General features: G+C 40.0%; 1 protein-coding gene across 5 annotated transcripts in view; it reads right to left on the bottom strand.

Annotated features, from left to right (window-relative positions):
* Positions 1-968: 968 nt before the first annotated feature.
* LOC121759236 overlaps positions 969-13,214 on the bottom strand; it is a 31,440-nt gene continuing 19,194 nt past the window's right edge. Inside the window, exons 1-6 of one of the 5 annotated variants that reach the window (XM_042154751.1) lie at positions 5,353-5,529; positions 5,096-5,195; positions 4,533-4,654; positions 3,548-3,625; positions 2,751-3,441; positions 969-2,670 (exon numbers count right to left, since the gene is read on the bottom strand). In XM_042154751.1, coding sequence (XP_042010685.1) covers positions 1,220-2,670; positions 2,751-3,441; positions 3,548-3,625; positions 4,533-4,634 — 2,322 coding nt within the window. In that variant the 5' untranslated portion in view covers positions 4,635-4,654; positions 5,096-5,195; positions 5,353-5,529 and the 3' untranslated portion in view covers positions 969-1,219. The other 4 variants (XM_042154750.1, XM_042154753.1, XM_042154752.1 and 1 more) reach the window with 4 other exon arrangements.

Genomic DNA, 13,214 nt, shown 5'->3' with positions numbered 1-13,214 from the left:
GCCAGATAGCATATGCGAATGATAGAGAAGCCCCATGTTGTCACATAATAATAGACTAATGTATTTGATTGTTAATATCCTCTTGTATAATGCAACATTACTGATTAAAAAAAACAAGTTGATGAGAATAAAAATATGTTTCAAATAATTATAATGATGGAAAGTTGATGAGAATAAAAATATGTTTCAAATAATTATGATGATGGATTGTTATATGAATTACATACTATAATTTTATATTAATTTTTTTTCTGTTTGAATTACATCAAAATCTAAATCAATACTACTCACTCCACCCCATTAAATACTAGTATGAAATATTTACTTTTCGGCACATGATTTTATATAGTGTTATTTTATAAGTTAACGAAGAGGAAGAGAGAATAAAGTAAGAGAGTGGAAAAAGTAGAAATAAAGTTATTTTCATTTTAGGAATTTCATTTTAAATGGAATAACTCAAAAAAGAAAACGTTTCATATCTAATGGAACAGAGAGAGTATTGAATAGCAAATGAGAAAACAACGGCAGATTTAGTTAATTAATCGGGCTGATTTGTAGAAATAATGAAGTTGACTTGGGCTAAAAAAACAAGTGAAAGAATAAATGTAATAAGCCCAAATGTGTATATTATTTTCCTTCTATCGACTAAATGAAACGAAGGCTAAAATTGACTTAAATATTTGACATTATTTTGGGAACAACTAAAAAGGATTGGAAAAAGTGGGCGTGTTACAAGAATAGACAAATAAAATGGAAAGGATCAACTCTGCTGAATGCCAATGTTTGTTTTGCATAGGCTTCAGAATTTCTTCAATCTCTAGTAATAGTAATTCATTTATCAAGAAAATGAAGCATATGTATTGTAAAACAGTTGAATTCATTAACAAAATGTTTAACAAACAAGAACTAGCTCGCTATACAGTCAATATACCAACTAAAACAAGACCAGCAACAACTAGTAATATATCTGAAACTAAAAAATTATACTTTTTTATTTGTGATAAAGAGAAAAAGAAGCAAAACACTATGCTTCACAGAAGATTGTGATAAAGGTACTAAGTCAGGATTTACCAATTACCACGCTTTACAGAAGATTGCAAAAAAGTACTAAAGTTTTACATAGTCTATGTATTAATGTATATATATACACACACATATATATCATACATAAATATATATAACTATGATCACATAATCGTTTTAGTAGCTAAGTGTGGCATCATTCAACTGTAGGGAGAGCTTTTAAGCGAGCTTTTTTCTTACCTAGTCCAAGCTTCAAATGAGCTTTGTGGTGCAACTTGGATTGTTGATGGTGTTGCAGCACCTTCCACCACTGAGACTTCTTCACTGTCCTCTTCTGCCCAAACTCACTCGTACCTTTCTCTCGTTCCGGCTTCTTTGAATGTCGTACATGCCTCACCAGACCTCCCATCAGCCCACCAAAATGATTCTTCTGCCTTTTCTCACCAGTCTTGGATTTTCCAATCTTTTCAACAGCCTTTGCTCCTCCATGCATGTCATCATGTATTTTAGGACTTGTGGCTTTCCCTTTGTGCTTGTCGAAGGAGGAGCTACGGCTCATATTTGTGTCATCTTTAGTATGAGCACCGCGATTATGGTGGTGGTGGTGGTGGTGGTGATGATGGTGGTGGTGGTGGTGGTGGAAGACTAGCGCCAGCTTATCTTTCAGCCTCTTCAGTATCCCAGTTTGCTTTTTAAGGGTCGCGCCAGCCTTCCCGGCCTTGCTGGGGCCTGGTTTTGCATTGCTTCGGATTGGCTGTTCAGACGATGAGTACTCGTTTCTACTGCTGCTACTGGCAGTAGATTCACGAGCTCCCTTTCCGCTAGATGAGGAGTAAACATCTTCCTCACTGGCACTTCCATGTGACAGAGGGGAATCCCAACTTTCACTGCTTTTACTCGAAGTAATATACTGAGGCTCTCTACTTCCATCTGTCACCGAATAATCTTCACTATCGCTATCACGACTGCTTGTTTGCTGAGTGCTCAAGCTGGAGTACGAGTCAGTAGCTGTATCGTCCGATTCTTTATTCTGCAAAGAAGTCCTTCCTCCAGCTGTGTAGTGCCTGTTCTTTCCAACACCAGCCTTGTCCCGTGCATCCGACTGATTTCCATGGAAACCTGAGCTCGGTAAAAGGCGAGTCACTTTCTTATTCATGACAAGTGGGTGGTTTTTTGGATTCGCGAAGCTGACTGATGGCTTGCTTTCTCTGTCCTCCACGACAGTTCGGCTTTGACAAATACTCTCAATGTTAGAAGCAGAAGAAGCGGGCCAACAAGGGGTAACATAGGATGTCTGATTCGGAATTAGTGTAACACCACCAGGCACGTAACCATTCGAACTCACTATCCAGTTCCCTGGCTCGATTGTCTCCACAAAGGCATTCAGATTCTGAACATAAATCTTGTTTACTTTCTCTGTCGGAAACCTGAATCTGTCGGTAGACTCTTCTGATAGGTCTAAGACTTCAGTGTACGGAACTGGTTCATTCTGGATGATTTTGTTTTTTGATTGCTTCAGCACAGCCTTAGTAGGCCGAGCCGTCTTGTACCTTTGACTCGAGGAGAAATGTGGCTGGTTTCCCTCTACTGCTGACATTCTAGGCAGTTGATGCATTGGATAAACGAAATCGTCCATATCCCTTTGGCCTGAAATTTCAGACACGGTCATTAGATTCTCAAGTAAGAAATTTCTGACAACAGATTATTTCTGGTCATCAGATTCTCACCTAAACTCGTTCCAATGTTTGGAACTGCATCGTATTTTGTCATCTGCAGTTGAGAAGAAGAAGTCTTCTCATACAAGTCCAAGTGATCTGCTCCCACACGCAATGCTGACATACATGATTCAATCTGCTTGATTGCATTGGAAGCTTCTTGAGATAAGCAGTCAGGTACATCAGCTTTACTTATGGTTTGCATATCAGAATGACTCATTTTTGAGATGTCAGTTTCCATTCTATTAGATGAATCTGCATCCCCAACCACGTTCAAATCGGACGGCCTCTGCTTCCGCTTCTCATATTTTGAATCATCCGACACGTGACTTGATAACCATCCAACTTCTTTCTCTCGGTTCTCAACACTATCCTGCCGATGCTGATGATCAGCGTATGTGTTTGAGTTCTGAGCCAGTTCATGAAAATGAGTATCCCCTGTGGATCCAAGTTGTTTGACAGTGTTCCTTTGACAAACCCTGCAACGTTTCTGTCCAATTGAAGGCACTCTACGAATTGAGGGTTCCGTAGCACCTGCTTGACTCCAGTCAGGAGTGAATCGGCCATTGAAACTTTGATCACGTTCTGCGGCTAATGACAATCTTGAACGTGGAGCAGGTCGTTCCTCAGAGGATGTCTCATCTAGTTGCTGAAGCCGAACAGGTGAAAACGCCCCTGATGTTTCTGCTTGACCTGCAATGACCTGTAGCACTTGATCAGAGAACTAGTTTGATACGTTTACAGGGCTAAACTGAACAGATCCTTTCATTTGGACCTTAACAAAAAAAGGAAAAAGTGAGCATACATACTTCTGAATGTGTCTTGAGGACTCTCTTAGTCGCCAAATCCAAAAGATTCTTTAAGAAAACCCGCGAATGCGAATCAAGCTGTCCAAATGACAAAAGATAGTCAAGCCTCCATACACATGGAAACATTATCCTGAATGAATGAATGAAGAGAAAAACTCGCGAAACATACAAAACTCAGCAGATATACATAAAGTGATAAAACTAACAGCGTTTTGGCAATATAAGGTAGATCACCACCTCTATTTAGTGACAGAAAAGACTTGAGAGTTTGTAATGAACTAAAATCGTGCTTTGCATATGAACGTGTGAAGTCAAAAACTGATAAGTTAACAAACTGCAAGGCAAGACATAACAAGAAAACAACTTAACTAGTTTCTGTAGAGAATGCGTACAGTCAAATCTACAACCATCGAGTAAGAGATGAACCCTTGACAATGTGCAGAGTCAAAAATATGCTTTGGATGCTTACATCCAAGGCTCTCAGTCCACAAGAGAAACACTTTATTTGTAAGATTTAGTTCAAACTTCAAATAGGTTACACATGTTATTCTTATGGATGATGGATCTCAATTATGATAGAGAAAATAACTGGTGATTATCATTGTATTTACCACATTGAGTTTGTAACAAGAACCTGGACATGGAAAATTATAGGAGGACCATATTGTTATAAGACTCTTGTTTTCTTCACTTATATGCAAGCAGCTGCATTTTTTTACCAGGTACACAAACACTATGAAAATAAGTGCAAAAAACTAAACTATTTTTAACAGCCTTGAAAGTAAATGAGTAGCACGTCCAGTAGTTTCAAGTTCACTTCAAGCTGGCCTATTATTACCGGAAAACCAAAAGGATATAGAACAAAAAGTACCTACAAAGAAAGAATGTAAACATATGTATACACATTTTGATTCGGCAAAAGCAGTCATAATCTGAAATTAGAGATAACATGAGCAGGATAATCTCAATAAGCATAACACCATACCGAATCAGAGCCAGGGTCTGATGCTTCGCCTTCATCTTTTTGGAGAAGGCCGTAGAGTCTTTTAAGGGCATGGAGATCTGATTGGATGTCCTTCCCATCCATTACCTTCTAAAAATCTTTGCCTAATATCACCACGTACAGCACTAAACACTTAGTTAATGCAACATATTATATTTCTGATAAACACAACAGAATGCGAGTATTCGCTCAAACTACGTACTAAAGCATGCGTCTAGCCACAAAAAAAGGGGGAAATGAACTACATATCTAAAGATAATCCCCACGAAAAATGTTGGCACTGTAATTCAGTAAGTATTTCACCATATTCATGCCGAAAAATTACTAAATAAATGTATCAGTGCTCAAACCCACACAAGTATTGGATAGCCTCAATGCCTGCATCAGTTTAACAATCAAAGCATCATTTTTAGCAGCGCGCCAATCATCGATCAAAACCATGATTTGGAGATGCGCAAAGGCAAATCAAATTGTGAATGAAACTTCGAAATTAAGACGACATCAAGGTCTCAAACAAATCCTCACTCAATTTAAAATGAAATTACCTATCAAAATCGCATATAATCGCAAAGGCACATAAAATCAGTGGCGGCCGAGAAGGTTGAATTGTACTAAGGTTTTACCAGAAAAGGCCTTGGTCGCCTCCTCCTCAGAAAAAAATTGAGAGAGAAGAAGACTTGTTAATCGAGCAGAAGTGGAGAACGATCCAATATCAGAAGATGATTTGAGATAACAAAGTTATTGGAATATGAAGATTATGGTGTTATTGCCGGAAATGGAGATTTTAAGGGTATGCGGATACCTCCAAGTACACTGATACTATTGCGTTCGCCAGTACGAGATGGATCTACGGAAGCGCAGTACGAGAGGAGCGATGGAAGCGCGGCGGCGGCGGCAAGTATTAGAGGCGGAGACGGCGACCGGTGACGTCGATCAGAGTGAGAGGGTGGCAGGTATCGGATTCAAAATAGGGAGGGAGAGAACATTTAAAATATTATTTATTATTTATATTTCAGAAAATATTATTTAAAATATTATTTATATTAGTAGTACTATTTAAAAATTCATTATATGAAACAAAATAACCAATGTGAACTATTTATTATATGAAGATATACACGACCATTATTGATGTCTGTTCTTTTTTAAAGTATATATGATGACAATATTATATTTGACTGCCTACAATGAGATTGTATTTTCTACGGTCACATACGTATACATGTAAAATAACAAATATATCACTATATAATCTCTATAGAAAACTACAAAACAATGATGCAGAGTGGTAAATATACAAAATTATCTAATCAACCGATTATTTCCCAATAATTAAAATTTTCATCATAAATAGATACGTCGTCGTAGCATCTTCTCGAACATGAATTATGCTAGTAGTATATTTTAATTTAAAAAATCGTCATAGTGACTTCAAGTGTGCGTTACAGTGTAAGGCTAAACTATATATAATAACATTTCTCCAAATTTTACTAAACACATCGTAATTAAAATCATTACAAAGCACATTTTTTTCATTACAAAAGTTTATTTACTAGTTTTCTTTAATGTCTTCAACGTTTGACTATATGCTATGGCCGCATTTCGACTCACATTCACACATATTAATTAATATTCAACTAAATAAAAATTTGTTTAACTTGATTTTCAAATCAAGTAATCGTGCTTTAATAAATACATGGACAGTGATATCTCAACATAATAATTGTATTACGAATTAAAAAATTCACAATTCTTTAATTTATTACATCAAGATCTGTAAGCAATTTGAATTCGTCGAGTCAATTTCTTGGGATTAAGACATAGTTAAAATATAGGAGTCATTATTAATTAATTATCTATCTATTTGGATTTTGAAAACGACAAAGCTTTGTCTTTATTCATAGCTTAAGACATTTGATTAGCATAATTCACGAGATATTGCAAAATAATAGGGACTTTTATTACTCTTTTTTGTAAGTTTTATAATAGAGCGTTGGATTTTGAAAACGACAAGACTCTGCTCTTTATAGATAGCCAAAGACATTTGATTAGCATAATTCACAAGATAATTGCAAAATAATAGGGATCGACTTCTAATATTCATTTTTAAATAAAATTAAAAATTATTATTAGATTATGCAGTAAAGAAGACATTCTGTTGTCTACTGATGGAACATTTATTTGTCTGCACATATATGGTAGTTCAGTAGCATATTAATTACTATATTCAGTTTATTTATTATTCGATATATGTTTTCAAGTCTATTATTACACTTTTTTTTCTTTTTATAGGATCTTTAAATTTATCAAAATTATATGTAAATTCTTATACAGTACAAAAGTTCTTAGTCGTGAAATGATAATTCACCTAAAAATTATATTTTTGAATAACTTTTAGTTTAGTTCCGGCCACTAGTGCCTTGTGATTTAATTTAAATGTAAAATTAGGTGATGACTATTTCTTATTAATAATTCAGTCACATAATTTGCAAATTGTAGAATTAAAGTATTAAACTGTCGCAAGAAACACATAACGTTGGATATGACGTCTTAACCCCAAAGGGAGACCTTCAAGATTTGGTAAGTAATCAATACTGATAATCTAATTAACTTTTGTTTAAGAAAAAAAATCTAATTAATTAACTTTTTTACTAAATACAGTATATAAATAAATTGTAGAAAAAGAAGAAGAAGTCATTATTTATTAACCTTTTCTATACTAATGTTAGATAAAAAAAAATACTGCAATATATGTCATGCTAATTAATCAATCACACCATGTTCATTATCTTTGTTAATTAATTTGTTTATTTTTGCGTGCATGCTTGTTGATTGTGATTGTGCTGGTCTCTTTAAAGGTATATGCAACTACCTCTTGTAAATTAATCTGTATTAGTATTAATTAAGTGGCATAAGCTTTCACACTATACATCTATAAGTAGGAGGCAGTGTATTTTTTCTAATTAATCCAACAATTTTATAATCTACCAATTGACAATGCCTAGACCAATCAACGTGAACTATAGAATAAGTCTATTGGTCGAGTAATTTGGACGATCAACATGCATCTATTTTAATTATGGGTTAGTTAGGTGATGGGGTACGAACTAAACAACTAAACCCTAGTTGCGAGCCCAATAACAGCGACGGCCCGTCAGCCCAAAACCCAAGAAAGAGTATCAGTTCGGCACAACCAAAGAGTTCGGTCACAGCCTATAGCTCGGTAAAAGCCGACCAATCGAGCTCAACTCTCAGATCGGCACAACCAAAGAGTTCGGTCACAGCCCATAGCTCGGTAAAAGCCGACCAATCGAGCTCAACTCTCAGATCGGCAAAAGCTGATCGGCAAAGTTCAGCAGTTCGGTCTCAGCAGTTCGGTCTCAGTATTCGACCGAACAAGGAGATAGTGGACCCATGCAGGATCTCCACGACCTCCACTACACCCACGATCTATTTAATGGTATTAAGCAGTTATCAACCCCACTACCAGGGCTGCAAACCACGATCTTAGTTCGAATGTATAAATAGAACATAGATCAGATAGACGAGGGTTAAGCTCTCTAGATCCTGAATCTTATAGCAAATCAGTATTGTAATCTGTAAGCGAGACCAAGCAATTCAAATTTGCCCTCTTTTCTTCCCGTGGACGTAGATTTACCTCAGTAAATCGAACCACGTAATTTTCCGTGTTGTGATCATTTATTACTTGCATTTATTGCCGAACCGAAAAGCCCTACCAATGATGAACCAACACAGCCCCAGGAACCCGAAGTAGAGCCGCCGGACTGTTGGATTGGATTCGTAGATGGAGCTTCGAATAAGACGGGAAGTGGAGCTGGTATTCTATTTATCGCTCCCGACGGACACGAGGTAACTTATTCACTTCGGTTCTTATTCCCAACCACTAATAACGAAGCCGAATACGAAGCCCTTCTTGCCGGACTTCGGTTAGCGCAAAGTCTATTTATCAAATCTCTCAAAATCCATTGTGATTCACAAGTCATAGTGAATCACATGTTGGGTACAAGTAAAGCCCGAGATGAAAGGATGAAAAAATACTTGGACAAAGCGCAAAGCATTAGCCGAAGTTTCTCTTATTTTCGGATAATCCGCATTCCCAGAGCGGAAAATGGCCGAGCAGATACTTTAAGCAAGTTAGCCTCATATCCGAGCTCAAAAGTGGAGGAATTACCGCACAGAAGCATTGATGATGCTGAGGTACTTTCAGTAACCAGCTCGCCGAACTGGATGACGCCAATATCAAAGTATCTAGATCAAGGACAACTGCCCGAGGATAAGAGAGAAGCTCGAAAAATCAAATGCCGAGCACTTCGGTATGAACTTCATGAAGGAGTCCTATATAGAAAGTCCTACCTTCAACCGTTATTGCGATGTGTAGGACCAGAAGAGACGGACTACATCCTTAGAGAAGTTCATGAAGGATCGTGCGGCAGCCACATCGGAGCTAGAGCTTTAGCTAAAAAAGTTCTGAGATGGGGATATTATTGGCCAACTTTGGTACAAGAAGCAGTACAGCTCGTTAAGAAATGTACGAAGTGCCAAATCCATGCAAATATCCCAAGGATGCCGCAGACCGATCTATGTGCTATGCAAAGCCCTTGGCCTTTTATGCAATGGGGCATAGACATAGTAGGACCACTACCACAAGCTCCTCGGCAAATGAAATTCTTGATCGTTGCCGTGGACTACTTCACAAAGTGGGTGGAGGCTGAACCATTAGCTACGATAACGAGCTCGAAGGCATTGGATTTTGTTTAGAAGAACATAGTTTGCCGATTTGGCATACCCCATATCCTCATTTCGGATAATGGAACTCAGTTCACCGACAAGACATTCAAGAATTGGTGCCAAGAGTTGAATATTCAACAGCGGTTCACTTCGGTCTCTCAGCCACAAGCAAACGGACAAACGGAAGTAACAAACCGTATTTTGGTGAAAGGATTAAAAGCTCGGTTAGAACAAGCCAAAGGACAATGGGTAGAAAATCTTCCTCAAGTCCTATGGTCTTACCGAACTACACCAAAAACCTCCAACGGTGAAACTCCGTACAGTCTAGTGTACGGCACTGAAGCCGTAATTCCGGTTGAGATCGGCATACCCAGCCCCCGAACACTCAATTTCTCAACAGAACTGAATGATGACGGACTGAGAGCCGAACTAGATCTTGCCGAAGAAAGAAGAGAACTGGCCTGCATAAAAGCAGCCAAGTACAAGGAGCAAGTAACCCGGTATTATAACCAAAGGGTGAAAAAGCTGCAGTTTCAAGTGGGAGATCTCGTATTGAGAAACAATGAAGTAAGCCGAGCAGAAAAGCTGGGCAAACTTGAACCCACATGGGAAGGTCCGTATCGGGTGTCAGAAGTCCTGGGAAAAGGGTCTTATAAATTGACTCACATGTCAGGAGAACAAGTACCCCGAACATGGCATATTTCCAACCTCAAGAAGTTCCATTTGTAAGAGACAAGGTCCGGTCAGTCTTGTATCTAGTTCGGTCCTAGGGATATGTGCTTTCATGTTTCTATTTGTCCTTTATGCTGGTCGTTTTATAAAAGTTTAAAATCTTTTTCGTCTTTTTTATTTGTCTTTATGTGCGTTTAGTCTCTATGTGCGTTTTGTCTCTTATAAATATTACTGAGGTATATTGATCTTTAAAGGCTGATCCCCTTTTTAGATCATGTATTAAAGACAATTGTGAGTCCAAGCTTCTAAGGAAGATACAAGACCACAATTCAGCTTAAGAAACAAGCAGTTCGTCTGAAACGGACTGCAATAAGCCGAAAACCACTTCGGTCAACCAGGGAAAGTCCAATCCAAGCGATAAAACTCACCAAATTAGGACACAAAGGGAAAGTCCAATCCAAGCGATAAAACTCGCCAAATTAGGACACAAAAGGAAAGTCCAATCCAAGCGATAAAACTCGCCAAATTAGGACACAAAGGGAAAGTCCAATCCAAGCGATAAAACTCGCCAAATTAGGACACAAAAGGAAAGTCCAATCCAAGCGATAAAACTCGCCAAATTAGGACACAAAGGGAAAGTCCAATCCAAGCGATAAAACTCGCCAAATAAGGACACAAACTCAGTCCGGTCAAAGAAGAGTTTTCTTCATAAGACTGAGGACGAGTCCGGTCAAAGAAGAGTTTTCTTCATAAGACCGAGGACGAGTCCGGTCAAAGAAGAGTTTACTTCATAAGACCAAGGACGAGTCCGGTCAAAGAAGAGTTTACTTCATAAGACCAAGGACGAGTCCGGTCAAAGAAGAATTTACTTCATAAGACCGAAGACGAGTCCGGTCAAAGAAGAGTTTTCTTCATAAGACCGCGGACGAGTACAATAAATGAAATAAAAAATCGCTGAACTGTAAATACGCAGTGATAGAAGCGAAATGAAAAAATTTCATTTATTAAGTCTTGTTTGGCATACAATTTCGCTGCCCTACGAGAAGGCGTTACACCATTACAAAGGACTATTCTACTGTCCACGGTTGCCAAAGTTGAGCCACCTATCCAAAAAATCCCCACGATGCTGAGTTCGGGTGTTCCGAACAGTTGAAGAATAAGTAGGTCGACGAGATGCTCTGATCGACCTACCGCCCCTTCCCTGAGTCCGGGAAGTTCTAGCACCTCGGCGGCGAAGAGTCTCTTCACGAAGCATCCGCTGATCTTGCTCACTCATAATCACAACTCCTCTACGAACTTCAGGGCGTTCTCGTCTTGACATTTCCGGTTGCTCCGGAGTCCGTTGCTGACTTGGAGTACGTTCTCGTCTTGACTTTCCGGTTCATCCTGAGTCCGTTGTTGGTTTGGAGCAGAATCTTGAGCAAGTGGATTAGAGGTTTGAGTTGGAGTGTGAGCATCTGTTGGCGGGAAACGCCTAAGGAATCTCTCGATTGAGGGACGCCGGGAAAGAATGATGTCGTACCGAGAAGCCAAGCGCCGCAATGACTTCACAACTTGTTGGCAAGCCGAGCTCTCCAGCGCATTGTTCTTCCGGAGTACATGAAGCTCCTCCCACAGTTCATCAACTTGATTCTGAACTTCAGATATGGTCATTCCCCCGCGCCCGCAGATGAAATCCTCATATGCAGTCCTCTCAGCGATGACAGTGTTCAGCTCGGCATCCAGATCTTTCTTTATGGACTTTAAGTCCTTATTGTTGGACTCCAGCTCCACTAACCGAGCCAAGAGTTCGTCATACTTCACCTGGTCATCTATGGCTTTTTTCTCAGCTTCGTTTAAAGCCGAAGAGTATAGCCGCTTCCAGTGAAGTACCTCCAGCTCCTTAGAGTTAAGAATACAAAGCAGCTATGTCAGTTCGGCATTTCAGTTTACCGAGCAGGCAGTAAACCACAACATGAGTAAAAGAGATTACGAAAAGCTATAAAGAAGACACGAGTGTAGAAAGAAGAATTTTTTCATTCACAAGAAAAATTTTTTACACAAGGAGGGCTTCAAGGCCATTTTACAAGGAGAGAAAGAAACTAAACTAAGAGAAGGGAGACGAAATCATACTCCGCCAGTTTCGTCTCCGGCTCCTCTGTGGGTTTCAGCCTCCTTCTCCTTGTCTACTTCGGCTTCAGCCTCGGCCTCCCTACCCCCTCCAGCCTGCTCGGTGCCCCCATCGCCGATCTGCTGCACCTCCTGCTCGGCATGCCCGTCGCCGGCCTGCTGATCCGTCTGCTCGGTCTCCTTGCCGGCCTCGTTTTCCTGCCACACTCTTCGTTAAAGATTGAAGCGGGTGAAACAGGTCCCAAGGAGGCAAAGATGGCCTCCATGTTCTCGTCCCGGTCAGCGCGGCAGTTACGGACTCTTTCAGCAGAGAGCAGGACCGAGGAAGAAGCAAGCTCCTCAAGGAGCGGCAGACTCTGGAGACGAGCTGAAATCTCTCGGCCATACAGCGGCAGGACGACTTCGGGTCCCTGCTCAGCGTTATCGGTCATCAATTTCAGCAGATCACCGATAAAGGCCGAAAATTGATTGCTCAAAAAGAGTTTCTCCGTGAAAACACGGAGAGCCTCCCCCTGAGCAACCACGGCGGCAGCCTCCCTCTGTTTAGATTGCTCTCTCTGGATGATGAGCTGGTTTTTGGCACGCTGAGCTTCATCCTGAGCCGAGATCCTAGCGGCCCTTGCCTTCTCAAAGTCTGCCCGAGCCTGTTCGGCCTGGTGACGAGCAGCATTCAACTTCCTCTGCATCTCAGCATAATCGTTGGACGCTTTGGAGAGTTCAACGGCGACGAGCTTGGAGAGCATATTGTTCCTCTGAAAATGGAAAAAGGAAAAAGTCAACAGAGGGGCCACAAAAAATACAGGAAAAAAGCAAGGCCAGAAAATCAAGAAGAGAATTCACCTCTACAAAGTCCGTTGGCCATGCAAAAGGCTCACAGACATGTTCCGAAGGGGCCGCCAAGACAATGTCTTTCTCCGGCGCTCTTGGGGGTTTCTGAATCTTCCCCTTCCCCTTTGCCGAAGTCGACTCCGGCTTTTTTGGATCCGAAGAAGAGGTCTTCTGCCTTTTCGGATTCTTCTCGGCATCAGACGCCGAGCCGGTGGCTTTCTGTCTCTCCGGCTCATTAGATTCGGAGGATTTGCGACCGAGCTTGTTTAGCATGTTCACTGCCAAAAAGCAAGAAAACAAGGTTAG

This window comes from Salvia splendens, chromosome 12 (genome assembly GCF_004379255.2).
Source record: "Salvia splendens isolate huo1 chromosome 12, SspV2, whole genome shotgun sequence".
In the NCBI taxonomy this organism is placed as follows: domain Eukaryota; kingdom Viridiplantae; phylum Streptophyta; class Magnoliopsida; order Lamiales; family Lamiaceae; genus Salvia; species Salvia splendens.
Note: the sequence above shows the minus strand (reverse complement) of the source record. Positions and strands in the feature narration are given on the sequence as shown.